At 51.8% G+C, this 26380-nt stretch overlaps 7 protein-coding genes across 7 annotated transcripts; 4 read left to right on the forward strand and 3 right to left on the reverse strand.

The window, feature by feature from the left end:
• Window positions 1–7489: 7489 nt before the first annotated feature.
• On the reverse strand, window positions 7490–10410 carry BD324DRAFT_596435 (putative Inositol/phosphatidylinositol phosphatase). The gene is made up of 10 exons (XM_022013864.1): window positions 10256–10410; window positions 10021–10183; window positions 9887–9964; window positions 9452–9813; window positions 9365–9398; window positions 8988–9313; window positions 8425–8932; window positions 8115–8371; window positions 7872–8060; window positions 7490–7813 (listed from the first exon to the last, which is right to left on the reverse strand). Exons 1-10 carry the CDS (start codon window positions 10283–10285, stop codon window positions 7607–7609), a joined length of 2154 nt encoding a protein of 717 aa, XP_021874542.1. The 5' UTR covers window positions 10286–10410; the 3' UTR covers window positions 7490–7606.
• A 123-nt stretch (window positions 10411–10533) lies between these two features.
• BD324DRAFT_596440 (proliferating cell nuclear antigen, N-terminal domain-domain-containing protein) lies at window positions 10534–12157 on the forward strand. The gene is made up of 7 exons (XM_022013865.1): window positions 10534–10688; window positions 10775–10827; window positions 10892–10999; window positions 11055–11160; window positions 11222–11557; window positions 11612–11673; window positions 11736–12157. Exons 1-7 carry the CDS (start codon window positions 10637–10639, stop codon window positions 12003–12005), a joined length of 987 nt encoding a protein of 328 aa, XP_021874543.1. The 5' UTR covers window positions 10534–10636; the 3' UTR covers window positions 12006–12157.
• An 87-nt stretch (window positions 12158–12244) lies between these two features.
• BD324DRAFT_25107 (Spc7 kinetochore protein-domain-containing protein) lies at window positions 12245–16211 on the reverse strand. Its single transcript, XM_022012285.1, has 10 exons — window positions 15853–16211; window positions 15630–15784; window positions 13948–15563; window positions 13830–13900; window positions 13519–13782; window positions 13294–13469; window positions 13078–13250; window positions 12761–13029; window positions 12459–12712; window positions 12245–12407 (listed from the first exon to the last, which is right to left on the reverse strand). Exons 1-10 carry the CDS (start codon window positions 16099–16101, stop codon window positions 12299–12301), a joined length of 3336 nt encoding a protein of 1111 aa, XP_021874544.1. The 5' UTR covers window positions 16102–16211; the 3' UTR covers window positions 12245–12298.
• Window positions 16212–16408: 197 nt separating this feature from the next.
• On the forward strand, window positions 16409–18182 carry BD324DRAFT_574451 (cyclin-dependent protein kinase; the record flags this gene model as incomplete). The annotated part of the gene is made up of 9 exons (XM_022013063.1): window positions 16409–16473; window positions 16528–16568; window positions 16618–16898; window positions 16950–17054; window positions 17106–17418; window positions 17470–17619; window positions 17673–17901; window positions 17941–18021; window positions 18080–18182. 9 exons carry the CDS (start codon window positions 16409–16411, stop codon window positions 18180–18182), a joined length of 1368 nt encoding a protein of 455 aa, XP_021874545.1.
• Window positions 18183–18418: 236 nt separating this feature from the next.
• Window positions 18419–20941, forward strand: BD324DRAFT_647772 (Aldehyde/histidinol dehydrogenase; the record flags this gene model as incomplete). Its single annotated transcript, XM_022017714.1, has 18 exons — window positions 18419–18478; window positions 18527–18697; window positions 18780–18885; window positions 18942–18979; window positions 19024–19038; window positions 19089–19160; window positions 19220–19355; window positions 19405–19484; window positions 19528–19630; window positions 19686–19752; window positions 19802–20078; window positions 20128–20218; window positions 20260–20319; window positions 20370–20408; window positions 20455–20505; window positions 20556–20577; window positions 20630–20849; window positions 20909–20941. The coding sequence occupies 18 exons, from the start codon at window positions 18419–18421 to the stop codon at window positions 20939–20941; spliced, it is 1641 nt and encodes a 546-aa protein (XP_021874546.1).
• A 190-nt stretch (window positions 20942–21131) lies between these two features.
• BD324DRAFT_574710 (cryptococcal mannosyltransferase 1-domain-containing protein) lies at window positions 21132–23022 on the reverse strand (the record flags this gene model as incomplete). Its single annotated transcript, XM_022013081.1, has 6 exons — window positions 21132–21196; window positions 21252–21301; window positions 21362–21729; window positions 21785–22199; window positions 22249–22351; window positions 22404–23022. The coding sequence occupies 6 exons, from the start codon at window positions 23020–23022 to the stop codon at window positions 21132–21134; spliced, it is 1620 nt and encodes a 539-aa protein (XP_021874547.1).
• A 744-nt stretch (window positions 23023–23766) lies between these two features.
• Window positions 23767–26345, forward strand: BD324DRAFT_612402 (putative aspartate transaminase). The gene is made up of 18 exons (XM_022014384.1): window positions 23767–23883; window positions 23988–24021; window positions 24130–24149; window positions 24234–24290; window positions 24507–24514; window positions 24573–24671; window positions 24719–24793; window positions 24842–25005; window positions 25058–25115; window positions 25162–25182; window positions 25231–25344; window positions 25396–25500; window positions 25552–25679; window positions 25728–25781; window positions 25826–25941; window positions 25996–26016; window positions 26063–26163; window positions 26216–26345. The coding sequence occupies exons 1-18, from the start codon at window positions 23877–23879 to the stop codon at window positions 26276–26278; spliced, it is 1245 nt and encodes a 414-aa protein (XP_021874548.1). The 5' UTR covers window positions 23767–23876; the 3' UTR covers window positions 26279–26345.
• The last annotated feature ends 35 nt before the right edge of the window (window positions 26346–26380 follow it).

Below are 26380 nucleotides of genomic sequence, written 5' to 3' on the forward strand. Positions count from 1 at the left end.
GGTGGTGGATAGTGGTAAGTAGTAGTGGTGGTAGAATGAGGAGGGGAGAAGACAAAGACTCGGTAGGAGAAATCGAGGGGACCGCGGGATGAAGGCCAGCTAGTCTAAATCTTTAAACCTGGAGCCGCCAGATTTAAAACTAGACAGGTGCGCACGACGTTTTCGCCTGGCCACACTGTTCCTCACACATTTGAGAAAAAGAGGAGGTGCAGACCGGCGGACCCTTGGTATGACGCTGGTGGTTGCTTTAGTTGGAGTACGTGATGAGAAACGTTAAAAGAGGCAGGGACACAGGAAGACTAAATGGGTAGGAGGGGGGAAGCGAGGGAGCAACAACAGGTGAAATGAAAATGGGCGATCCGTTACAGAAAGTCTGTTCGTCACGCTTTTTTCTTTTTTTTCCACCTGGGTTTTTCCCAACACCTAACAAGTTTCAACGTTTTGGCAGTTTTCAATGTTTTCCCGGGAGGGATGCACAAAAAGAGTTCAAGGTGTGGAAGAAGGGGGGGAGGCGGGCTTGGATAGGCGTTGTGGGGTAGTATTGAGTGGTTAAGAATGATAATGGTGAGAGGAGTCAAGCAGGAGGATGAGTACAGAGGTCAAGGTTGGCAGGTGTAGGATTTGGGAGGGAGGAGGAAACAGCAGAAGTAGCAGTGGTAGTACGAGCACCAGCGCGGAAGCACAGATCAGACCAGACCGTAACATGCCAGCATCACCACCACCACGATATCACTGCGCACCCCAGAACACGGTCCAGGCACCTCGACCCCTCCGGGACAGAGAACAAGCATACACAACGCGCCTCCGACGAAATGTCGGTCCTGCATCCCAAGATGACATGTCCTGCAGGACGACCGTTTTTTTCTTCTCCCTCCATTCTGAATGCCATGCCCATGCCCACCTCGTGTGGCACTTCGTGTCCAGGGGAATGGGCATAATGATTGTAATCGAAGCCACTTGTTGGCTGATCACACATTGTGTGCTTTCGTCCACAAAATCCACTTGAGATTTTCCAAGAGACCTTCGGGATATGCACTCCGACGCACAGACAAGAGGCAATTGAGAGATTTCCCGAGTCAAAAGGAATGAAAATCGGCGGAGGCGGAGGCGGACAGACAGGTCCGCACGGGAAAATCTTCGAGTCATCGCGATCCGCCCCGGAACCTCTCTCTCACCAACCGGCGACTGGAATGGGGTGGAAAGAGAAAGAAAAATGTGTGCCAAACTCACCCAGTCTGAGAGAGAAGAAGGAGATCCTCCAGCGCCCAATTTTTCAGCCCTTGATTTTTTGTGTGATCTCGCGGTTAGGCCCAAGGGGTGAAAGTGGCGACAAAAGAAGAGAGAGGGTTTTGGAAAAAGTCAGTCGCGTAAAAGCAGATTTTTGGTCAATTTCCCCGAGTGTCCTGTCTAGTGGCGCAGCAAGAGGGGGAGGCAAAGGGGGGTTGGCTGGGCTATTCCAATCCAAATAGTCAGTAATCACAGTTCACACCTCTAGCCTATTCATGGACCCTTGAACACACCACCACCACCACCCTCGCGGCCACCACCACCACCAACAAAAACGACAGACCAAGGCTAAATTCGCCCTTCCGCAGTGAGACAGACCGGCGCCGTAAGATCCCATAAGGAAAAAAAAGAGGGTCATGGGGATTCTGTCATGAACGCCAAACATCGTCATCAATGCCTCGAAATTCTCGACATGATGCCAGCATGGTGAGGTCAAGGAGCAAGCAAGGAGTTTGGGGTGATGGGAAGGACATGTATCATGCACATAGATCCAGCCTCCGTTGTCGTCGGCCACATGCGACAACGAGGAAAGGGCAGGGAGGATGTGGGAAAGGTCTGCCTCTCCGAAGCCATCTGAGAGTCAAGGCACCGGTCGAGTTCAAAAAACACCGCTCTCTGCCTTGACCTGACATTTCGCCGTGCATGTACAGGCAGACGGTGCTATCCGCGTAGCAAAGTCTGAGTATCCAAGCCACTGCTTGCTGCTCTCGCCGCAGTGCTTGCGACGAACGCCGGACCCCTCTCCAGCACGACGCGACAGCACTCGACGCACCTCGACCCTGGGTCTGGGTCACGCCACGAACCTGGGGGACCCAACCGGTCAAAGTCGCCTCTTGAATTAGGCGTTTAAACGGCCAAGGCCGAATGACTTGCCGGCGGAAAATTTCACCGCGGCGCAAGCGCGCGTAATGATAATTTGTGAGGGAAGGTGACAAGCCGAGAGAGCGAGATTAAAATAGGACAGAGTCCTGACAGGGCAGAGAGACAGGAAGTAGGGACGACGTGTATGAAGGATTAATAAGAAGTCACAAAATCACCACAGGGCAGGCAGGGAAGGCTTCGATCGCTGCGGTGGTGGTGGTGGTGGTCGCAAGACTCCCAAAGATTGGTACCAGGGGTGAAAACGATGGAAACTCACAATCTACCTCAATCTCCGAAATAGAAGCGACAGAAACTCACACTCTGTGCCTCAATCTCTGGAATAGAATCGATGGCTTGTTACCACGATGGGCGTCCCGAGTTGTGACAAGGTCAGAAGGGTCGGTTCGTAGATTCGGGGGTGCTCGAGAGTTTCGTGTCCTGTCCATAAGGTTATCAGCATGGCCGAACTTCGACCGCATGGCGTTTCGGTGATCCAGATGGGGTTTTCGGTGGGAGTGTGATTTAGGAATGGGAGACACAGCACTCACAGGGTATAGATGAGGATCAAGGGATGACGGGGACGAATGTAGCGTCCTGGTTAAGGGGAAGGTGACTGATTTTGATGGATTTTGTGCGAGAGGTGTTGTGAAATCAATGAGATGAGTTGAGATGGGATGGATGTGAATGGGTAAAGAAGAGGGTTATTGCGTCTTCGTGCTTGGCCTTCGGTGGAGCGTGCCGTAGTCGGAAGGCACAGGAGCTAGGTTAGAGTGAGAGGGGCCAAGAGGACCGGTATGAAACGTGTCCGTTGGGTGTTCTTCCTCGTCCGCTCCCAATCAACAATATTGACTATCCTGTCGTTGATCCTTTGCAGTTGCCGGTGACCGCCGGTCTCTTCTCCTCCTGCGCCGGAATGATTGTCTTTCCTAAATTTATTGTGGGGAAACGGACGGGCTGAAAGGCAAGATGCTAATTATTGGTGCTAATTGCGCGAGGGGAGAGCGATGCCTGAGCCTGAGTAGGGCAGTCGAGCTGATCTGTCTGTGCTGACACACTCTGCGGGACCTGATGGACCTGTGTGTATCGGGTATCGGTCGACTTGTTGATCTCGGTCAAGCGGCGACGGTGTCTAGTGGGAGCAAGGAGGGGGTCAGGGCGAAGGCGAGTGAGGTTGGACTTGAGGGAAAAGCCTGTCTGTGTGTCACTGAGGACCGAGTCAGAGGGAAGCTCGATCCAGCTTCACTCACACTTTGTCCTTCGTGCCTTCCTTCCTCGCTTTTCTGTCGTGAGTCTTTGTGTGTCGTGTACGTTATTCGTGATCGTCAGTTGAGGTTGAGTGGATGGCTCGATGCTGCTTCTATGCGATGCAATGGATTTGCTGACGCTCTGATGGTCTTCTGAGGGATGCAACTCAGCGTTTGACCTTTTCTGGAGGAGGGGAGTAGGGAGGGTATGAGAATCGGTCGAGTTTTTCCTTTCGTTTGCTTTCGTAAGTCCTTCTATGTTGGACGAGGTCGTGAATGGCTGTGGTAGGAGGCAGAGTCTATCAGCATCTTCTCTGAAGGGAGGCAGCAGTAGCAGCGCTGGATGTCCACAGAGGTGCAGAGTGTGTTTTTGGATGAGGACGAAGGACAGAGTGAAGTAGAAAAAACGTCGAGAATGGGATAGGGTGGAGTCTTTGATGGACAAGGGCTGTATATGTGTGTGTATGATGAGGAGGGGGAGGGAGTGATGGCGGTTCGGTGGCTGTTGTTTCAAGTCACAGCGAAGCCCAATGTACCAGAGCCTATCAAATCTGCCTCTTTCCCATGGCTTTTGGTGGTCTCATGAGCTCTCACTCACTCTGTTGGAGGCGTCACAGTATGAGCTGTACGCCAAAGAGACCTTGAGGGGTTTTCGTTAAAATTCGTTGCTGGCTCGTTACCGACATTAAGCGAGGCGAGGCGAGGCGAAAGTGGGACGGCGTCTGGTGGCGGGATGGGATGAGTGGTTGATACAATACAAGGGAGGATGTGTGTAGTGGGACCCAGAGCCGTGGATAGATTTGAGAGGATGAATGGTTTGTAACATGGAACATGCATCCCATTCCTGTACTATGCTGCTGCTATGTGCGTGCCTCGTGTTACCCTGCTAACTGCACCTAGAATTCACTCAAAGGAGGGATTGAAGGGGGGTTTGGGCAAACCGGTCAGCTTGGATCACTCGGTCTTGCTATTTGGGTGGATCGGTCCGGGCATCTTCCTCCACTTGGAGCGGTGTAGGTCATACCTGAAGAAGAAGTCGGCCGAGCTCCACCCAGGTCAAGGTACTCGATCGCGAGCGAGGGACCATCATCTCAAGCTTTCTCCCTCGCCAAGGACAGGATAGATTGTCTTTTTAGCCCCCCTTCCTTAATTGCGTTCCATTCCAGCAGCTCAAAGTGTATCGCAGAGACGTGTTCGATTGGAATCTTTATAACGCTGGATCAGGGTAGATGTGACAGGGACCATATCATGGATGATTGATCAGTTTCGAGGGTGGTGGGTATGTGCGTCTTCGGGCATAGGCCGCTGCCGCTGGAATGGGCTGCGAGCTGCATTCACACAGTGACATGTTTGGCAGGTTGGATAGTGGACATAAGGACGTGTATGCGAATAGATACATATATACATGTCATTGTCCTCTGACTTGTTCTGTCTACGCTCGCTCTCGTACAGGACTTGTCCATTCTTGACGAGGTGTTGAAGTGTTCCATGACGAGGCTTGGAGCTGGTGCCTTTTTTTTCTCTCTCCCTCGTCGATCAATTGGAAGGAAAGGGGGAGAGTTAGGAGGGCAGTAAGGCGATTGGTTCAATACGCCGAGGATCACCGTAATGGTCTCGCTCTCACTGGCGAGGGACTGTCGAGGGAATGTACTGTGTGTCCGATGGCCCTCCCGTCCGAGTCGTCCAAGCGTCATGCAGAATGCATGATATTGGTCCAAACGACGGAGCACAAGCACAAAGACGCACCATGCAGTAGCTCAGGGCAGAATGTTCCAATGACCGAACAGCCAAGAGATTCTCCGGTCCAAAGGCCAACCGATCTCTTACCGGTTGATTTGCTCACCAACAAGGTCCAGGTTCGGTGTCATCCGGGTCATCTCGCTGCGCGGACTGACCCGCATATGAAGGCTCGGATGAAGTGCTTCGCTAGATCGTCTGGGACACCCTGACACCAAGGCTCTGAAGCCCAGTGGTAGTGTATTTCTCTGGCTGGCACTGCGACCAAATGGTGGCAGATCGTGCTCGCCATTATACAGTATTTGCTCGATGCTTGTGACCACGATATTACAGGTAGGGGTATGATCCTCGCCGGATGGGTATGGCACACTCTGGTAGACACAGATACGATCTCGCTTGTCCGCCACACTGCCACGACAACAAAGTGCCATCCATGCTCGTACACCTGCTAGCTGGCTATACTGTACATTTTGAACTGCAAAATTGCGAGATTCAAAAAATCCGAAAGTTTCAGAAAAATAAGCATAATTAAAAACTTGTGCGCCTGATTTAGAAAAATTTTTGCTCAGAGATGAAACCTTGTTTCGGACGATCACTTTTCAGGAACGTATAGGAAAATCAATTGAGAATTTCATTCAGCAGATTTTCCTTTGATCGTACCCGGAGCCACCACCACCACCAGCTCCTTGCTTGTTTATTATAACCTTGTTATACTTGGAGCTCGATTCAACAGCCGACAACAGCCGCAGTATCTTTTGGCTCGCAGATTCAAGCTGGAGGGTGACGGTGGCGGCAGTGCTCAATCGAAGCCACTCCTCCGCCCCCTCTCGATCAAAACCTTGATGGAGCTATTGCCGGATACACCACGACGTGTATAGACTCGGGTGGAGCATTCTGGACCCTTGGAGACTCCACAAAGTAACGTGAATATAGTTTCGGCAAGCGTCGTCGGTCGGCTGGGACAGATGCTCGGGACCTTGTTGATCTCTCTCCTTCTAGGGGCGGGACAAGCAACCTCGAGCGCGCAACGAACCTTGCCGTTGGAAGGAGAGATCGAGGCGTCCGTCTGTGATCTACAATGGGCTGTGCGCCAGACCGAAACTTTGACGGGCACTAATGAGGTCCGATAGGTACTGGGCGTGTCATTGTTTGTAGGGAAAGACTCCACTTCACGGTGCACTGTGGACCCGAACTACAAACAATCAACAGACACGTCCAAAGACTCTTCGCTTCTCTCATTCCGGCCGGTCTTTGGTAATTGTGACGATCCGCGTCGATCTAAGGAGTCGAGCACAGCACATCGCAGCACATCATGTCACATTGAATGTGGCTTGCCCAAACGTGCAGCTTTCGACCCTCTACCCCCCTCCCCTCTTTCAATTAAAGGCCACAGGATCGACTATACGTGGGTTCCGATCCGGGCCACAAGCACTGCTCGGCACCGAATCTCATTGGCCCCACATTCACCCTCGCAGGCAGGCAGGCACTCTCCACTATAGTTTGGGGGTGCTTGTCTAGCCCATAGACCTCCTGGGGGTCGGCTCATCGACCATGCCAAGGTCTCCTTTGCAAGACAGACGTCATTCTATAGGATCAAGGCTACGGTTTTTGTTTGAGTGGCGAACCTTATGGGCTTAAGTGGCTGTCTGGAAGGGCCCAGAAGGCATTCATTCACGCGCATCAATCCATTCGCGTTCACCGTACACGCAGACACGGGAAGGGGGCTTATCACGACAGTGTCATCCCTTCTGACTAAAAAGCAAGGCATACCATGGTTCTCATAATCACACAATCAACGTGGCGAATTGATGCAGGGATCCCCTGTGTTCTGAAGAATAGTGATCGTCACGCTGTTCCCGATAGATCGTGTCAACCATCCTTCAATCCCAAGTAAATGAGGCTTGAGATGATCTGCCTCCATTTCAAGAGGGATCCATAAAGTCCACAGAGTATGTATCCTTGTCGTCCGGTGAATGCGGGAACGCCACATGCAAGGCCCAAAGTGACGACGATGCCTGTGAATGAAAATCTTGTTCCTCAGTCCTTCTTGCCTCAAAGGATCGGCATTCACATGTTTGGCTTCTGCTTGGCACAATTAGCAAAGCCAAAACTTTACCGACGATCGATCGACAGACAGTCTGGGTGGTATGCTTTGTGGCGAGATCTAGACGTCCTCACACGAATCAACGCGTCTCCCTTGAACGTCAGCGACTCGGTGACTTTGTGAGACATGCAAGATGCAGGACCGCGCCGTCCGATCAGGCGCGCTTGAAAGTGTCGCTGATCGTCTAAACAGGTTGACACTCCCGACTACCGCAACGCATGTCCGTGTCGAGATAAATCATCAGCGGGCAGTCTGGAGCTTTTGGCCCTGTGCTTCGGATAGGAAGCCTGCAAGAAACTCTCATGTGTCCATCCTTGACATCACTGACATCACTCAAGTCTATATACCGGTCCTCTCCCGCATCTCACTAGGTCTAATCTATCAACGCACCCTTCCTTCTTCCAAGCTCAACCTCTTCGGGCTTCTTGCTTCTCTTGGAGCCTGAACGATTGAACAATGCAGGAATCATATTAGCCACCGTGACTCCTCGTCCTCGGACTTTGGTCCTAGCTCCTGGACCATTGTAAGATAAGACTTCTATCGGAGGGTTCAATCGAGGCCAAGAGACGTAGCTCGTGCCCTGCAAAGCGGAGAGATGTCAGCACACGTCGCGTCTTACAGGCTCTCTGACAGCTCACATTGCCCCAGATGTATGAGCCGGAGAACATGGCCATCGCCACCCAGAGGAATAGGAAAGAAGTGATGGATAGGTCTGTGATAAGTAAGCGACGTGTTCGAGACACTGCACTATGTCTCATACCAGATGATCGAGGCAGAACGATAGCAGCAAGGATCATTGTCAATGCAAAGCCGAGAATGTAAGGCATCTACGCCAGGCCGAGTCAGCCTGACCCCTGCCGCGTATTGCTCGACCATCTCACCGATCGCATCAACAGTGGCCTGGTATCCGTCAGAGGCGGTATGCCGCCCCTCTTAGCGACCCATGCTCCCGTCAGGATATCATACGCGTCTTGCCTGTCTCCGTCGAGGAAGTTGTTCCGGAAATACCGCATCAACGAGCTATAACCGTCCAACAGCATTCCCTCTGTTGAACGCTTTCCTGTTCGAACATAGTCGGATTTTAGGGCACCTGAGCCGGCGTACGCTCGGGATACTGTGTCTCCGTGATCTGCCCACACTGCGACCAAGTCTCAGCTGGAGCCGACTTGGGGCAGGCCCAATATCACTCACCATTCCTGTACATGGACATGAATTCTGGATGATCTTCCACACTCTCCTTGACACTGAGTATACCCGACTCCCTTAATTGCTTGTTCAGTGCCCATTTGCCCAAGGCACTCTGAGCAACGTTGGTTCGATCCAAGCAATCCATGCAGTTACTCCTGACCACTCCGCTTTGTCTGCCCAAGACGGCAGTAGGACCTCCCGATTGACCTGTCGGCGCCAGAGGAGGCGTGATGGACCGGAACCATCCCGAGTCATCCAAGAAAGTCTGGATTTGATCGATCATGAGGGAGACACGGTCAAATCGCATGCCTTTGCACTGCGTGTGGAAATCGAAATAATTGTAATTCACATTGGCGGCTAGCATGGGATCAGAAGCAGCGCAAGCTGCGATGTTTCGTTCGAACGCCTCTTTGACGGGCAGCTCGTGACCTTTGTGGTTGACCAGATTGACCAGAGCGACTCGTTGATAAGCGTTGATCATGGAGTAAAGGTGAGCTTTCATGGCCGACGTCTGCCATATTCGGTCAGCGCACAGAACTCTTTCTGGAGCTAGCACCTGGACTAACGGTCTCTTGCTTATCCATGACCAAAAGATCAGGCTTGTACCGTAGATTGTTGATTTCAGCCCAGTACACCGGGACACTGCCTCGGACCTGGACGAAACTCAGACGCTCTCTACCATCCACTCGGCCTCGTCTGATCTGTTGTTCCCCATCGGCAGGCAGTGGGTCGACCAGGACAATCTGTTCCGTCTCATTGAAATTGGACACTTGACCGTATTGGTTCAGTCCTCGAGAAAAGTATCGCGTTCCTGCTCGGTGGCGAGATCGGCGGCAGATCAGGAGGAAGAGGAGATCGCGATTGTTGATGGTAGTCGAGCGCAGCTCGACAACTAGATGACTTCAGCGCTAGGTTTTCATTGCGTAGTGGACAAATCACTCACATCCGTACATGATTGGGAGGATGAATCGACTCAGCTTGGGCAGAGCATCAGTGAACGAGCAGAGTCACATTCGCTTTGACCACTTACATCCACGCCCTCCTTCTCCGTCGAATCAATCAGCCTTTGGGCCAAAAACTTGTTCCAGAAGAATCCATCGTCTGCCCTCTTCCAAAGCGGCCACTGACCGACCCCTGTGCCTCTCTCCTCGAGGTCCGACTGCCTCTGCAGAGTGTTGGTCAGATCCCATCCGTACGAAAACCACAATGAAGCCGATCTCAAACCCTGTTCGACGAGTTGAATGAGTTCTCTCTCTACTGGATGATTGAGGATAGCAGTGGACGAGGAAAGAGCTGAGAGCGGGAGGAGCCTATAGTCTGTAGCTTGGTAGATTGGATGAGAGAGAAGTCTACAGGAGGGTGATCGAGCAGTGATGATGAGCAGGAAGTCGGCTAAACGGGCAAAAGAAGAGAGAGAGAGAGGTCAACATTGATTGGCTTTGCACCTGAAGACTGGCTGGCTCACTCGTAGCGAGACTCAGGACTCCGATGATACCATAACAAGTGATGACTTTGTCTTTACCAAATGGGACGGATGTATCCGCTGAATTGAGCGCGCATCAGCTGCGGTCATCGACATTGAGAAAGCTGGTGACTCACTGCTCAAACTCATCTGTCCGGTTCGCCTATCGATATGTAGAGCCTCTCTCGTGTCTTTCTCATTGACGAGGCTCGGTCCATCGACCGCGAGAGAAGGTAATGAGGAGGATGGCTCAAAGACATAGGCAGTCGGGGAGATGTAAAGGTTGAGCGTTTCGTGTAGCTGAAAGTCGGGGATGAACCCGAGGACATTAGTTCAAGTATCTATCAGTGCAACGTGTCTGAGCAAAATCACCGGTAGACAATTGAACGTTTTGCCAGACATCTTGGGGGGCGTCCTATCGAGTAGTTAAAGTGAGATGATGATCTAGATGCAGGAATGGCAGCAGGCTGCCTCGCCGTCGAGTCACTTGTCTGGCAAGTTCGAGCTCGACCCATTGGCATACCGCCATGGACAGGGAGACATGAGGACGTGACGCCATCTTGATAATGGCATTCTTAAAATCCACGTCATGGTCTGATCACTAACGCGTGAGTCGCGTCTTTGGACCTTACTTTCTCTCGACATTGATCTTTTGACCGTCCGACGCCCGTTCTGCTCAAGTGTCCAGTCTCGGGTCATCAAGGATTTTATTTCAGATCAAACCAGCTTTCCAGAACTCCTTTCCCTCTTAAGATGTTGGAAGCTCGTGTCAAGCAGGCTTCGGTCCTCAAGAAGCTGCTCGATGGTGAGTGGTCAGCCGATATTGGGAGACACCTGGCAATGTTTTCGGACATGGCGCTGGTTACCCTGGCTGACAATGTCTGTCTCCAGCCATCAAGGAGCTAGTCACCGATGGTAACCTCGACTGCACCGATGAGGGTATCGTAAGTCTTTCAGCGCTCCGAAATGACGGATTTAGAGTCTTTGACTGACCATTCCGATCGCCAGGCCCTGCAAGCCATGGACAACTCTCACGTCGCTCTCGTATCTCTCAAGCTCGTTGCTGAGCAATTCGAGTCATATCGATGTGACAGGAATATGCCGCTGGGAGTCAACGTGAGGCATTGTCCTGCGTATCCGTTCAATCGGCACGAGCTGATGCATCGTCCAGCTCACATCACTTACCAAGATCCTCAAGTGTGCAAAGGACAACGATGTGGTCACTCTCAAGGCTGCAGACGATGCCGATGCACTGGGAATGGTCTTTGAGTCTCCTAGTGAGTAATGCGCGACCCCTAGTCATGATCATCACCCAGAATCTAACGTTGAGTCGTGTAGAGGAAGATCGAGTTGGAGAATACGAAATGAAACTCATGGACATTGATCAAGAACATTTGGGAATCCCCGATACACAATACGATGCGACGATCACCATGTCTTCAGCTGAATTCCAACGTATCTGTCGTGATCTAGCTGCGTTGGGAGAAAGTGTCAAGATTGAAGCTTCGAAAGAAGGTGTGAGATTTAGTTCGGAAGGAGAAGTGGGCAATGGAAGTGTCTTGTTGAAACAGAGTGCGGGAACAGACAGGGCAAGTGGATCAAAGAGAGTCAAACAGGATCCCGATGACGACGATGAGGAGGAAGAGGAGAAACCCGATGTCGATGAAGAGGGAGGTGAGTCGGAAAGCGGATAGTCTGAAAAGCATTGCTGATAGAGTCAACCTCAAGAGGACGAGCAGGATGACGAAGATCGACCAAAGAAACGCAAGTCCGCAAACGGAACATCAAAAGTGGGTCTCAAATCCGGGAAATTCCCACTAACTACTCGTCATAGTCCTCAAAAAAGGCAAAGGCAGCACCCTCAGACGATGAACCTGGCGTCACGATCATCTTGGAGAAACAAGTGGCCCTGACATTCTCACTCAAATACCTGTCAAACTTTGCGAAATCCGCTCCGTTAGCCAAGGCAGTGTCTCTCAATATGAGCAATGATGTTCCGCTCCTGGTCCAATTCGATTTCGAACAAGGGACACTGCAATTCTTCCTTGCACCAAAGGTGAGAGATCACGGCGCAGGACGCTCCCCGCCATTACCGCTGACCCATCTGTCAGATCTCCGATGAGTAGAGAGAACCAAAACGTTCAAAGCCAGTCGAGTCTGGCCGCCGCGTTTTCCCCATCGATTTGTCTTGATTGGTCCCTTTCTCAGAACGACAGTTCACGGCTGTGCGTCTGGTGCATATCGTCAATGTATGATCATTGCTCTGCACAGCTCGCCCCAATCAACAAAGCACAGTTCATAGCATGAGCACCGCATCGTAATAAGGAGAAGAATAAGAATGAGCCAAGCAGAATACAGGATAAACGCAAGATGCCTCCAACTTCCCCCAACCTAATGACACCCTTCGTATCCCGCTTACACCTGAGCCGACGCTTCCACACAAGCCTGCAAGAAACTTCCAATGTACATTGAAGATGTCGCCGATCGCATGGAGTTGCTGGCGGCTTGACTCAGAACCTCGCCGCTAAAGACAAACATCAGCCTTTTTCATGCGGTAGACGGGAGACAAACTGACTCGGCTGATCCATAAACAATACTCGAAGTCACTTGCACATTGCCCAATCCGATCGGCCAGTCGTACAAAAGGTCAGGCTCGAGATGGAAATGTAGCAATGATTTTGATTTGAAAGACGGTATCATCATCATTGCGCTGACAATGATGCTGCCCTCGCCGACTCTGAACGTGATGGGATGCCGGAACGCCAAAAGACCAAGTTCAGATCGAAGGCGCTGACACGAGGTCCACAACTGGCCAATGCGTTGGATGAACTGGTTACTCGTTAGTGTAGCTCCGCGCAGTCCGTAAGGAGAACTAACCGGTGACAAAGATGTATAACCCATGCCCATCAACATGCGCATTGCCTCGCCAAACAGCGCAAAAATAGCATCGGTCGAGTCCTGCGAATATCTCGATCCTCTCTTTCCCGGCTTGTCAAGGAGGTCCACATTGGCCGAGGCGATGTCAGGGACATAGTCTGTACAAGTCAGGTCGACCCGAACCTCGTCGTCAAAGGCGAGGACCAATGAGGTAGGTGATGCCAGTTCGACTTGCCACAGGTGCAAGTGCTGCAGAGAGGCGTACTCGTCTGATCACTCGTGAGCTCTGAGTCGCGTGAGGATAGCATGAAGCTCACCTTTGAGACGGAGAACGTCACTCTTCGTGTAATGATCACACTTGCTCGCGGCGATACTGATGGCGGTCTCGCAGTCTTTCTTCTTCGAGTTGAGTTCCCCCAGTTTCGTAGCGAGTCCATCGAGCTTTGTTTTCGCATCATCGTATTCCTTTTGGAAGTCTTTGAGTTGTTCGCTGTGACATATCAGCGAGGCGAAGCGTAATTGGCCTGACTCACGCCTGCTCATCCATCGCCATGTGGAGATCCTGCAACTCTCCAGGGTCGCATTCGGCAATCTCAGCAATGGTCGTCTTTTCCCTTGCCAATTCAGCTTCGAGCGCCTTGACTCTGTCCTGGAGCTGAGGCAACAGCGTAGTTGCCTGTTCCTCCATCTCGACCAGTCGCCCTTGATCCTGTATCCTCCATCAGTGATGGAGATCATACGCAGCCCAACTTGCTGACCTCTTTCTGACCATCCAGGTACTCCTGCATGTGAGGCTTCAAAGCAGTCATCAATCCCGTCTTCCACTCATACCAGGCCAGTTGCGCTTTGAGCAGGGTGTTCAACTTGAAGTCTTTGAAGGTCGACTCGAACAATGCCTTGTCCTCATCGGAGGCAGCTAGGTACTCCTTGATGACCGTCGGAGCATCCTCAGCGCATTCACGTTCTCGGTCCAAAAGCTCCTCATGACGAGCAGAGATATCCGTTCGCAGTTTTGAGCAGGCCTAGTCATCGTGTTAGCTTATCGAGTGAATTTCTCGATGCTACTTGCCCAGTTATACGCGTTGTAAAACGCCTCATGGATCCTCGCTTCTGCGAATTCATTCAAAGTGTAGTCCCGATCTTTTGCTATGATTCAGCTATGGTGGCAATGACAGTGTGAGACTTACCGAGTGTCGATGACGCGGCCAAACTCCTCCGCATGCTATTCCGTCTCATGTCGATTCCTGGCAGCTCGTCATTGAACTGGATACCTGCCATCTCCAAGAAAGCACTGAGTGAGACGGCGGGAGGCTGATCCCACTCTTGGCCTTCCACAACCTGCTCATCCTCTACCTCATCTTCAACAGGCTCGTTCCTGAGCTGACGAAGTGTCCGAGGGGACTTATAAGGCTTGGAAGGAGTGGTCGATGGCTCTTGCAATGTAACTCCAGCGCCCGATCGGTCCATGCGTGAAGGCGTGCCCAGGGACTGCCTGGACATCCTGGGTCGACCGTACGATTGGGGTGTAGGAGGAGCTGGCATTGGACCAGGGGATGCCGGTAAAAGCGACTTGGACGGTTTTCCAATGGACAGTCTGGATGGTCCAGTGGAGCCCATGCCGAAGACCGCCTCGGCAGGTGTAGTTGGAGGAGTAGGTCGAGATTTCTTTGCGCTGCCTGGGACGTCCACGTCGTCCTCCCGCACTCGTTTTTTCCCAGCGCTAGAGGTGGTGGAGCTGAAAGAGAGCCGCTTGGCGACGTCTGCTGCGGTCGCCATTCCATCCTTACGGGGGGTCGTAGAAGGGTATGGACCGGGCGAAGGAGCAAAGACATTGCGCTTGATCGGCGATGTTTTCTTCGCGGAGGAAACGGTGGCCCGTGCGAAGGATGGTGTAGGCGCCTTGGCTGCTCCGGCAGAAGTTTGATTCTGTCCTTCAGTAGCACTGACTGATCTTCGAGGCTGAGTGGCGGAGAATGACTGGTCAACTATACCTCCCAGCACAGTGGTCATCTCCATTCCTGGAGAAGCAGGAGGTCGGGTATTCAGATTTCCGAATGAAAAAGTCATAGTACGCTCTTGCTGAGTCTGGCTTGTCTCGCTCGCCGTCGAAATCGACTCATCCGCACCGATGATTCCACCAATGACCACGGTCTCCTCGATCGACATGTCCCCCTCCTCAGGCATCGGATCACCAGGATGAATCCTGTTACCTGCTGATCTAGGCGACATAGGTACACTGTAGCCAATCGACATCGACGCTCGAGTTTGAGATGCGTGTATAGGTGGGGAATTTGGGAGCATGCCTCCAACGGCGATCGTGAAGTCCATTGTCCTTTCTTCATCGATGCTCTTCTCCACTTCCGTATCGAAGCTGTCATCTTGCTCCGATGCCGATTGTCGCTGAACTATTCCACCGTAGATGACTTGTGTTTCCTCCATATCCATTTCGTCTTCTTCTCCAGAATCAGGGCTGACCGTCACGGTCGGCACGGCTGCATTCGCAGCCCTTCCAAGGGATGCTCGGGGATGTCCCATCTGGACGCCACTAGCATCATCATCTTCCCCTTCGTCGTCCGACGCCATGTCCATGGAGATCTCGTCTACTTCTCCACCTACATCGACGAAACGAGCGACACTGACTCTTCGGTTGTACGAAGGGTCACTGAATCCAGCTGGACCAGTAGCTTCTCCGTAAGCGGTAATGGAGACTCGGGGGGTCGCGGATTTGGGTGGCAATGGGAAGGGTTGAGTTGGATCGGTACCAGACGTGGAAGACTTGTTCTCTCTGTCTTTTTCGAACATGCTGGGAAGGGCGGAGGAGTCAAGAATTGCCACAGGTGCCACTCTGAGCTTTGTATACAACACTCACCGAACGGAAGCACTAGGTGCGAAGCTGACTCGTCTTGATGCGGCAGATGTGGAGAAGGCAATCGTATGCGCATAGTTCTGCGTTCCAAAGTCGACAGTATCATCAGAAGTGTCGTTGTTGACATTGAAGCCCTTCAAGATCGATTTTCGAGGTTTCTGAAGTATTCGTCAGCTTTGCTTATCGCATAGACTGGGCCAGTCAACGTCTCCCAAACTTCACTCACCAAACTCCTCCGTGCTCGTTTCTTCGGGGTCAAGCCATCCTCCCCCACAACGCCAATCTCAAATCGAGGCTTCCCATCAATCTTGAATCCTTCTCCTCCCATACTGAATGCTGCTCGTTTCTTGGCTTTATCCTTGAACGTCACGGGAAGAGTGAGATTGTCCATATCGAGGTTAGATTTTCTCTCTGTCAACCCCATCGACTTGCGTCGAGGTGACGAGCGAGCAGGTGCGCTCGGAGCCAGCGACATGGTGGATGCGCTGGTCAGACGGTTCTTATGAGCGACAAATGCCCCAGATGTGTATTGTTATGAGAGCGAATAACAGTGTCGAACCGATTCTGTAATGTGTTGTGTTGTTTACGTCTTGTCAGTCTGGACGATGACTACTGGCGTGGGAAAATAACAATCAACCGCGGTCCTGTGGCGGAGATCGCCGCCATCCGGTGATCATGATACGGTGTGCTTGTTGCAGGATTCGTTACTTCGTGCATACAGGAGGGATGCGACGGAACTTATACCAGCATAGGAGCATACGTTCTGAATGATGGCCGGTCTAATGGCAACTCGGACTGTTGATCCGATGCTCATGTACAGAGCTAAGAGGGATCGCGAACGCAGGACGTGAGCGGAACACGACTCTGCTCGAATTCGAATCCATTGCTGACGGTTCGCCAGCGTACTCAAAACTTACAAGATCATAGGTTTTATATCCTCTGGTCAGAGGCTGTACGAAGCTGCGATATCAAAGCTGACTTTTCGCCATAGGAACCTATGGGCGAGTCTATAAAGCGGTCCTTTTGGCGCCTCCACAATCAGCGCCGACAGAGGAAAAGGCCGAGAAAGCCACCTTGTCACCTCATGAGCTATGGCCAGCCACAGGGAACTACAGCTCCGAAGCTCTAAACAATCCTGAGCTGTGTATGAGACCTGGTGACCTGCCGGCAAAGGAAGGAAATGTATTCGCCATCAAGAAGTTCAAGCCGGACAAGGAAGGGGACGTACAAACGTATGCGGGGATCAGTCAGAGTGGAATCAGGGAAATTATGGTGAGCGAGGCTTAGGAAAAGTGACTGAGCATCTTACTCACATCGTACAAGCTCAACCGGGAACTTCATCATCGGAATCTTGTCGCCCTTCGGGAAGTCATTTTAGAAGACAAGGCGATCTACATGGTGTTCGAATACGCAGAGCATGATTTTCTCGTGAGTCAGAGTCTGGCCTTCTCTTAGACACATTGATGACCGAGCCTTCAGCAAATCATTCATCATCATTCGCAGACGGCTCGCACGCCGATCCCAGGTATGACCCTTCGCCGTCTGTTACATCAGCTCCTCGCCGGGGTTCATTTCCTTCATTCCAACTTTGTTCTTCATCGAGACTTGAAACCTGCCAATATCCTCGTCACTTCGTCTGGTATCGTCAAAATCGGTGATCTGGGTCTGGCGAGGCTATGGCACAAACCTTTAGCATCCATGGGTTTATTCGGAGGTGATAAAGTTGTTGTTACTATTTGGTATCGTGCGCCCGAGCTCATTCTCGGCGCGAAGCATTACACCGCAGCTGTCGGTGAGTTCGCCAGGCTGCGGCGTGGTCAGCAATTCTGACTGGATCACACAGATATGTGGGCTATAGGGTGTATCTATGCCGAGTTGCTCTCCCTCCGACCGATATTTAAGGGGGACGAGGCCAAACTAGACAGCAAGAAGACTTTGCCCTTCCAACGTGATCAAATGGGGAAGATCTGCGAGGTGCTTGGACCCGTCAAGCGTGTGTGAATCGAACTGAAGATCATCTCCTCCACTGACGCGTCTGTCTTCCAGCCGAGCAGTGGCCTGGAATCATCCACATGCCAGAGTACAAGACGTATACCACGTCGGGACCATATCCTATGCCGAACCCCCTACCTCAGTGGTACCATCAACGTTCATCATCTGCACAAGGCTACGAGCTCTTGTGTCGCTTGTTCGAATGGGATCCAGCCAAAAGACTTACATCCCGGGAGTCCCTGACGCACCCTTGGTTCAAGGAGGATGGAGGTGTCAATTTCAAGTGAGTGCTGTCTCAGAACGGCCCAGCTGACGCCTACAGGAGCGTTTTTGAAGGTAGTGCCATAACTTACCCTACGCGCAGAGTCACACATGAGGACAACGGAGATCCGAAGATGGGATCGTGAGTTGATAATCGACCTGGCGACGATATAAGCCCCGCTGACAAACTTTGGCCACAGCCTTCCTCCGTCACTCGCCGCTCCTCGTTTGCCGTCCAGTGCGAATTTCCGCCCTGCCAGTAGTACCGCCGTCGCTGCCCAGAAGCGGACCCGGTTACGATGATTTAAGGAGCTTGTTCTTGTCTTCCTTGCCCACCAGAACCCATTCCGTTATGTTGTATGCATGTATCCCCGATGGCCCGTACCAAACTGCACGGCAATGGAGATCGGTCATCAATAGCCGAAAGGTGCGTCGGTAAATGCGAGGATTATTATTCGAGACCGACGTAGATCACCTGGAGCTCCTACGAATCTGAAGGCAAGGCCACTTCCAGTGCTCATATCCAGCATCTTGGTACCATGGCCGACGAATCCCATGATACTTCAATTACCGAAACGTCTTTGGAACAGATCGACAAGGTGAGGCGAACGGAACCCACTTCGTCGGCCATCTCATGTCCTTCATAGCTATATGCAAAGCACCAACAGAAGTTCAAGAGTCGAGCAACTATACCTGTCGAATGGAGGATATACAATCTCAAACAGCTCTGGTGGATGATCAAGGATAATGAGGCGGCTATCCAAGCGGCGTCCAAAGAGGATCTAGATACAGGCCCTTTGGCATGTTCAATCAGCGATGTGAGTAGAGGCGATGGCCGTTATCGGACGCCGAAATCGACGTTCCTGTAAGATGTAAGGACCGACTGAACTTCCCGTCCAGCTATGGCCGGTGTACAATGAGATAGCCCTTGCTATACGGCGACTACCAACGTGGGTGAAGCCTGAAGTCCGTTGGTGGGATTCTCAATTGGCGTTCAAGTTCATGTGTGAGCTTTAGCGCGCAGGGTCAGGAGTCCGGAATCGCTGAACACCAGGTTGACAGGCCCGACAATCAGGAAGCAGCCTAAGGGTGTCTGTTTGGTGAGTTGACCCTCAATAGTGCTATGACTGACAAAGTCTCGCAGATCATCAGTCCTTGGGTGACGCTATGTATCTTAGATCCTCAGAGTCGAGCTGACAATTCGGCCAGAACTACCCTTGGCAATTATCCCTTGTCCCGCTAGTCCATGCTATTGCAGCTGGCTGTCCAGTGATGCTCAAGGTGATTCATGGCTCAGTCAATGGACAAGCAGATAAAAGGCTGACGGCTTACTGCTTCAGCCTTCTGAACACTCGCCAGCTTGCTCTGCTCTTCTTGCAAAGCTTTTACCTCAGTACCTCGATTCTGGAGCCTACTCGGTTGTCCTTGGAGGGCCGCAACAAGCCGCTCATCTCCTGGAGAAGTCGTGGGGACATAGTGAGCCATCGGAATCTGCGGCGCGGGATCCAGCTGATGTGGGCAAAAGTCCTCTTTACAGGTTCTGGACGTATTGGCTCGATGGTTGCGACTGCAGCAGCAAAAACATTAACACCGATGACTCTGGAGGTGAGCGAATTGGTCTAGGGACAGGAGACTGATGGATTTGAAGCTCGGAGGCAAGAGTCCAGTCATAGTCTCGAAGTGCGCAGACTTGCGAAAGATTGCTCGACGGATCTTCAGTATCAAGCAACTGACCTGCGGGCAGATGTGTGGTGAGCAATGAATTGACAGCTTCGACGAAGGACTGCTAAGGCATCGTGCCTCTAGTCACGCCAGACTACATCCTATGCGACCGCGAGGTGGTCAAGGAATTCGTGGAGGAGTGCAAACAGACGTAAGATCGAGACGATCCAGCTCGATGCTGAGATATGCTCCTTGCTCAGGCTGGAGCATTTTTTCCCACCTGCACCTTCCGAACAATCAATGCTTAAACAACCGTTCACATCACGATTAAGGACCAAGGAGAGCTACGATCGCATGCAGTCGTTCATGGAACAAGCAGATAGCGCGGGGCGGTTGGCTTACAAAGGCGAAGCCAATGCGGGTAGCCTGAGAATGGGATTCAGCCTGGTACTGCTGAATGAAGATGGGGTTGGCGAGACTGGCCCACTGATAGAAGAGGAAATCTTTGGTCCTGTCCTGCCGATCATACCGTACTCTGTGAGTCAAGCCACCACAGATAGCTTTCATGCTGATGCAGGGGGGACAGAGCCTGGATACAGCTATCGAGTATATCAACAATGGACCGGATCCTCTAGCTATCTATGTCTGCTCGTCAAAGAGATCAGTGTTCAAACGAGGTGAGCTGGTCCAAGTCAGACTGGACTGAAATTTTGAATAGTCTGCGAGGAGACGATGAGTGGCTCTTGTACTTGGAATGACTTTGCGTTCTCCACTTTCGGTGCGTCGACTTCGCAGAGAATTGCCGTTGTGACTGAACGCCCGGGCTAGCACGAAGTCTGCCATTTGGCGGAGTCGGAGCTAGTGGCTGTGAGTACCCGTTGAGCGCCTTCAAGATGCTGATGTTGACTCAAAGATGGCGCATATCACGGCGAAGACGGCTTCAAGACTTTCACGCATCAAAAGTGTGAGTCAGGCTGAAATATTGACAGGCAAATCAGCTTACCGACGCTCAAGCCACACTGGAGATTCCCCTTTAGTGAGCTGCCGTTCCGCCGTTGCGTAGCAAAATCTGACCTCCCATCGCGCAGCTTTGAACCACTGATGAGTCTTCGATACCCTCCGATCACGGCTTTCGGCCAGACGGTCCTCACTTCCCTCTTGCTCACTGGATCAAGTTTCAATCGGCCTCGATCAGTCAGAGATGAACGCATCCGATGGTACCAGGGTCTCCCGTGGATGTACATTGTAGGGGTCGCGTTTGCCTGCGTATTTGCTGTCCTGGTCAACCTTGACAATATCCAGGCGAGAGTGCGCCATTGAATCAAGCCAGGGTCTTGCTGAGGCAGATGCTATTGATTCACGCGTAGACGGGAATGCGAGCTCAGACACTGAATATTTGAGGATGGACCTTCAGCTTATAGGTGCATATGCATTAATCGAGTGGAAGAGCACTGCATCACTTCATTTCAATGGTCAATCGAGGAAGAGACCCCTTCAGACATGTGCATTGGCGAATTCACCCCATGACCTCCGATAAGTCTGGTAGCAAGAGCCGTGATTGTGATCGTTGTCGTGGATACATTGTGACATCTACTGCTCTGGCACTTCTAATTCTGGAGCAGGCACCCATCTTACAGTATCCCATGCCCAGTACCCTAGCAGTGGCGTCAGCCAACACCCACACTGAAAGATCTTCAAAGCACAGCTTACCTTTACCTGGTTTGTCTGGCCAATCGTGGCATCTGACCTGTTTGGGTGGTCTGGACGACGTAGTCAGCCCACCGATTGCACGCCGAGAGCATCGCCGGCAATCCACTTACTGATCCTGCCACACGATTTCCTCGAACATTCCCGCTTCTGGATCAGGATTTGGGAACTCTACCCATCCCCTCAATTGAGCGTCCTCCTTCCCATAGCAAGCATGAACCCCAGGCACGACTTGTATTCTCCCAAAGCCGTACTTCCAGAAATCCCAACTGATAAAGGCTGATTCTGACATTTGACATTCTATATCCGCAGCTGTGAGATCCGAGTTCGGTGGGGCCGTAGCGCCTCGACGGAATCGGACATTGTACGGTGGCATAAATGGAACGGGGTTCATGACTGCTACGCCGTTCCACCCTGCGAAGACTTGGAAAGGGAGGGCGTAATCGTATCTTCGTTTAGTAGGCCAGTGATTGATGAAAAGCTGAGAAACTGTCAGCTTCAGGCACTGGTGTAGAGCTTGGGGAATGGACGCTCACCTTTTGAGGTAGATCTTTGTCCTCCTCCTTGACTGGGAACGGGGTATACAGATCTCCACTCATATCTCTACCGACCCATCCGTCGTAAAACCATTTCCCAGCATGATCCCAACCACAGGTCATATCTGCATCCTGCATGAAGTGCTGGTGCATCAATTCCAAGAAATGCACCGCGGAAAGATACACATCATTGTAGTAGATGACTGCGGTCCAAGGCTTGCCGTCGGGGGTAAGTCCAGAAGGTAGCGAGTCGTATAAAGGGGCCATGCCCCCGTTTCGCATCTGTGCCAGCAACTCGATACGATGATTGCCTTCCCAATCGATCTTTGGCAGGTGGGTTTTAATGTGTATATTTTGCGGTGGAACACCCATGAACAAGAGATGATCTCTCATGACGGTAGCCAAGATGTCGCCGCTGGATGAATGATCAGTGCCGGCAGAGACGCCAGACAAAGTTGACTCACCTTCCGTCCGCCGAGTCGCCCTCTAACAGAGAGAACACCGTACTCTCAGGTCCCAGAAAGTCTATTAACACCGTCCAAGCAGCAAACCAATCGGCCAGCATACCTAGGATCCATCTGTCATTCGACTGCACAACAGATCCGCCTTGATCACTCACCAGCTACCTGCCGACAGACTGTCGTAAACAGCCATCTCTTCTCTGACGGAACCCATTCACCCGCGACGCCATCCCAGTCCATTCTCAAGTGAGTATACCTCTTCTGATGCTCCTCGGTCAAAGCTGGACTGAATATCGGATTCCAGAGCATGTGTTCCCGAGGCACGGATGGATATTTGGCCTTCACCTCCCTCAATTTGGGATGCAGAGAAGCGAAAGCCTCTTCGAGAGTCGGCAGCGGGCCTGTTGTGTATTTGTCCGGCGCACCAGGTACTGGAACACGAGAGATCCCCTTATGCTCCGGACGAGGAAGGGTGAGATTCTGCCTGGCTAGATTTGGTCGAGGTATCGTCCCAGGATTGGGGGGTGACGTGACTGGAGATCGATCCGGATTGGACCAATTCGAGACTTTTTTCTTGACTGCTCCTATACCTCCTGAGCCATGAGGTGTCCCACCTCTACGATCAGAATATGAGGAGGCGTCCCATAATCCTTCTTCGACGCCTCCTCTCGATAGCGTATACAGCAGGAACATAGTACCAGCAGAGATGACGACTAGAAGTACACGCGTGACGGCGCGTGGTAAGCGCGAAGTCGCTCGTTGAAAGGCGTGAGACATTGGATTGTGAGATGGTGAAGATGAGGATGAGGATCTGATGTGTGGTAACAGGCCAGAGGATGGAGACGAAGAGGACAGTATCGAGGATATGCCTGGGATGTTGATTGATGGTCCAGGGTTGCCTGATCGATAGTGACGTCGGGTTGAGTCGAAATGTGCTGAGGACGAGGAAGACAGCATTGACGAGTTCTCGTTGGATGACGTCGTTGTCCAGGGGAACGATGGAGATTGACGGGCCAAAGTGAGAGACCAGGGAGGGCTGCTTGGCAGATGACTAGGTGTACAGACAGTGTTGATAGGAGATTAGATGGGCGTCCAGAGCAGGTGGACGCAATTGTCACAGTGACCTGAACAGCAGTCACGATTCTCTCGCTCAGATCGCGCGAGGGTTTTCAAAGGGTGACCATCAGGTCGGTCGGACGATCAAGACAAGGGAGCGGAATGTCGACCGCCTGGACTGCCAGCTGTAAGGCTATTGTAGCCTTTCGATGCCTGTATCCTCGTTCGAAGACAATCACCAGCAGGGGGATTGGAATGTGACGGTGTACATAGAAAGACGCTGTTAGGTGAGCTATTGCTTGCTTGCTGTGCGCTGTGCGCCGCGGAACCTTTGCCGCAAAATAGCTTAACACTCAGCTCATTTTCCCACGGTGGGAGTATCCAGAATTGGAGTTCTACCGTGAGAAACCTGTCTTCGGCGAGGGACCGGATCTCGGAATCGACCCCGCCTCCTCTTTAGGGGCTTCATACTCATTCGTAGTCACTACAGCTCTCTGAGTGCTATTTGAACCGTTGGCAGTACCACTCAGCCATTAGCATAACCAGACGAGGTAGCAGCATATCCACAGAGAAGAATGAGCCGTGAGTGTGGAGGACAACTTCTGGGATGTACCTCACGTCTCGCTACGAGGGTTCTGCGCACGCTCTCTTCTGGAGACATGTTGACGCTGTTCATTCCTCTTCAGACTTTACAAACTTCTGGGCATCAGTTCCTCAAGGGTACGTATGAGAGTGTTCTCTATCATTACAGATCACATCATCTCTACTCGCTCCGCTTGACTTGTCCTCCGATACAGTTGAACCTCCGCTTACCCCCTCTTCGCGCAGGCCACCAGACCCCATTCTCGGTAAGTTTCTGGTGACTTCGAGCCTCTGTCTGGCGGGAGAAACTAAGGCCATCTTATATACGGATGATATGCTGAGGCGATTAGGTGTGTCTGAGGCGTTCGCAAAAGACCAGTCGTCCAATAAGATCAATGTTGGAGTCGGTGAGTCCAGTTGCAAGACGTCTTTTCAGGCAGTCGTTGATATGGTGTCTGAAACCTCCTCGTCCCACCCTTATGTTCACGTCCATTCTCATGGCTCTGCGGCAATTGCTTTTAAACATCCACCTCGATGCTCCACGTATTCCATTCGACTTCTTCCTGTCTCTGTTTGAAAACAACTTCCTTTGATACATTTGCTATCCTGACGACTTCCCCCAGGCGCATACGTGAGCAAATAGCGACGTGCTTTATCACTACCAATTATGCTTACGACGGTGCACACAGCGAGATGAGAATGGAAAGCCATACGTTCTCGAATCTGTCAGCAAGGCCGAGGATATCCTTCACCAAAAGCGATCAAACAAAGAGTATCTCCCCATCACGGTATGCCTCCTCTTGTCTCGCCTGGTCTGCAGGTTGACGACCCACAGGGAGAGGCCGACTTTGTCAAACTCGCCAGTGAACTTGCCTACGGCAAAGACTGCAAGGCTCTCCAAGATGGAAGGGTGAGTCTGATCTAACTCTGCGAGAATCAGGCTGACGCCAATTTACAGATCGCCGTTTCTCAATCCATCTCTGGAACGGGTGCTTTGAGAATCGCCACCGGTTTCTTGTCCATGTTCTACAGCGGTCCTAGGGTCGTCTACTTACCGAACCCGACCTGGGGAAACCACATTCCTGTAGTTGAACAAACTGGAATGCGAGTCGCGCGATACCGGTGAATTTTCCACGAGGTTCACACACCTTGAGTGCATGCTGAACTATCACAGGTACTTTGACAAGAAGACGGTCGGACTTGACTTTGATGGAATGAAGGAGGACATCAAGGCATGTTCAGCACTGAGCTAGCGACTATCGCTGACGATGTTTTCAGGCTGCAGAACAAGGATCTATCGTACGCCGCATCGTAGCCCTGTACCCCGCTCTCCTGACGGTTCTCTAGATCCTACTCCACGCTTGCGCTCAGAATCCCACTGGTATCGACCCTACACAGGATCAATGGAAGGAGCTATGCGAAATTACAAAGGCGAAGAAGCATTTGGTTCTCTTTGATATGGTGAGATGCTTCCTTATCCTGCTTTAGGTCATTCCCTCATGCGGGTCACAGGCGTACCAAGGATTCGCCTCAGGGGACATCATCCGCGATGCCTTTGCCGTGAGATACTTTGTGGAGCAGGGACACCAGATTCTTCTCGCTCAGTCATTCGCCAAGGTGAGCTAATAAGAAAGGCATGAACATTCGCACGCTCTAACGCGAGTGTAGAACCTGGGTCTTTACGGCGAGCGAATCGGAACCTTCTCCATGGTCTGCACAAACAAGGAGGAGAAGGATCGAATCCAGTCCCAGGTCAAGCGAGTCATTCGACCCTTGTACTCCAGTCCTCCCCTGCAGTGAGCTGTACTCCCTTTGTACTGTCTTACAGGACTGACGCCTGCCAGCGGTGCACAACTCGTGGCCACAATCTTGGGCTCACCGGAGCTCTACGAACAATGGTATGTTGAATTCGCGTTTACGGAGCATCTGCTGACTGGGTCAGGCTGGGTGAGGTCAAAAAAATGGCCGATCGAATCATTGCGATGAGAGAGCGGCTGTATGATTTGTTGGTTGAATTTAAAACCCCTGGAGAATGGGGTCACATCAAGTCACAGATTGGTACGTCGTTAGACTAGCGACAGAGGATCACACTGACACTGCCCACCCGCACAGGAATGTTCTCCTTCACCGGATGTAAGCGTCGATATATGCTTAAAGCTCCGCCGCTGACCCTGTCAAGTGACTCCCGAACAAGTTGACGCGTTGAAAGACCACGCTCACGTCTACATGACTCGAGATGGACGTATCTCTATGGCTGGCCTCAACGAGGGCAATATTCAAGTGAGTCGTGGAAGAGATATGCACCGCGATGCTGATTAATGCTACCATCCAGTACTTTGCTGAGAGCGTTTCAAAAGCAGTAAAGGGCGAGCTGCAGAGCAAGTCGTCGCTCTGAAGCTATGCATAGACAATCAGAGGGTCTCGTTAGATGGGAGGAAATGCATTCGATTGATAACCATAAATGACGTGGCATATCGCGGGATTTCCTCACGTGTCC

This window comes from Kockovaella imperatae, assembly GCF_002102565.1.
Source record: "Kockovaella imperatae strain NRRL Y-17943 chromosome Unknown BD324scaffold_1, whole genome shotgun sequence".
Classification (NCBI taxonomy): domain Eukaryota; kingdom Fungi; phylum Basidiomycota; class Tremellomycetes; order Tremellales; family Cuniculitremaceae; genus Kockovaella; species Kockovaella imperatae.

What these genes read in the sequence shown, in the direction of transcription:
- BD324DRAFT_596435 (XM_022013864.1), bottom strand. Translation starts at nt 10,285, where the DNA reads ATGTCTGGCAAAACGTTCAATTGTCTACCG. An exon ending in AAACGTTCAATTGTCTACCG is followed by an intron (nt 10,184 to 10,255) that starts GTGATTTTGCTC and finishes CCCGACTTTCAG; the next exon opens with CTACACGAAACGCTCAACCT. An exon ending in CGGAGAAGGAGGGCGTGGAT is followed by an intron (nt 9,399 to 9,451) that starts GTAAGTGGTCAA and finishes GCTCTGCCCAAG; the next exon opens with CTGAGTCGATTCATCCTCCC.
- BD324DRAFT_596440 (XM_022013865.1), top strand. Translation starts at nt 10,637, where the DNA reads ATGTTGGAAGCTCGTGTCAAGCAGGCTTCGGTCCTCAAGAAGCTGCTC. An exon ending in ACTGCACCGATGAGGGTATC is followed by an intron (nt 10,828 to 10,891) that starts GTAAGTCTTTCA and finishes TCCGATCGCCAG; the next exon opens with GCCCTGCAAGCCATGGACAA. An exon ending in CGATGTCGATGAAGAGGGAG is followed by an intron (nt 11,558 to 11,611) that starts GTGAGTCGGAAA and finishes GTCAACCTCAAG; the next exon opens with AGGACGAGCAGGATGACGAA.
- BD324DRAFT_612402 (XM_022014384.1), top strand. An exon ending in TGGGCATCAGTTCCTCAAGG is followed by an intron (nt 24,022 to 24,129) that starts GTACGTATGAGA and finishes CTCTTCGCGCAG; the next exon opens with GCCACCAGACCCCATTCTCG. An exon ending in CTGCAGAACAAGGATCTATC is followed by an intron (nt 25,183 to 25,230) that starts GTACGCCGCATC and finishes ACGGTTCTCTAG; the next exon opens with ATCCTACTCCACGCTTGCGC.
- BD324DRAFT_25107 (XM_022012285.1), bottom strand. Translation starts at nt 16,101, where the DNA reads ATGTCGCTGGCTCCGAGCGCACCTGCTCGCTCGTCACCTCGACGCAAG. An exon ending in GGCCGCGTCATCGACACTCG is followed by an intron (nt 13,901 to 13,947) that starts GTAAGTCTCACA and finishes TCATAGCAAAAG; the next exon opens with ATCGGGACTACACTTTGAAT. An exon ending in ACCTGGATGGTCAGAAAGAG is followed by an intron (nt 13,470 to 13,518) that starts GTCAGCAAGTTG and finishes TGGAGGATACAG; the next exon opens with GATCAAGGGCGACTGGTCGA.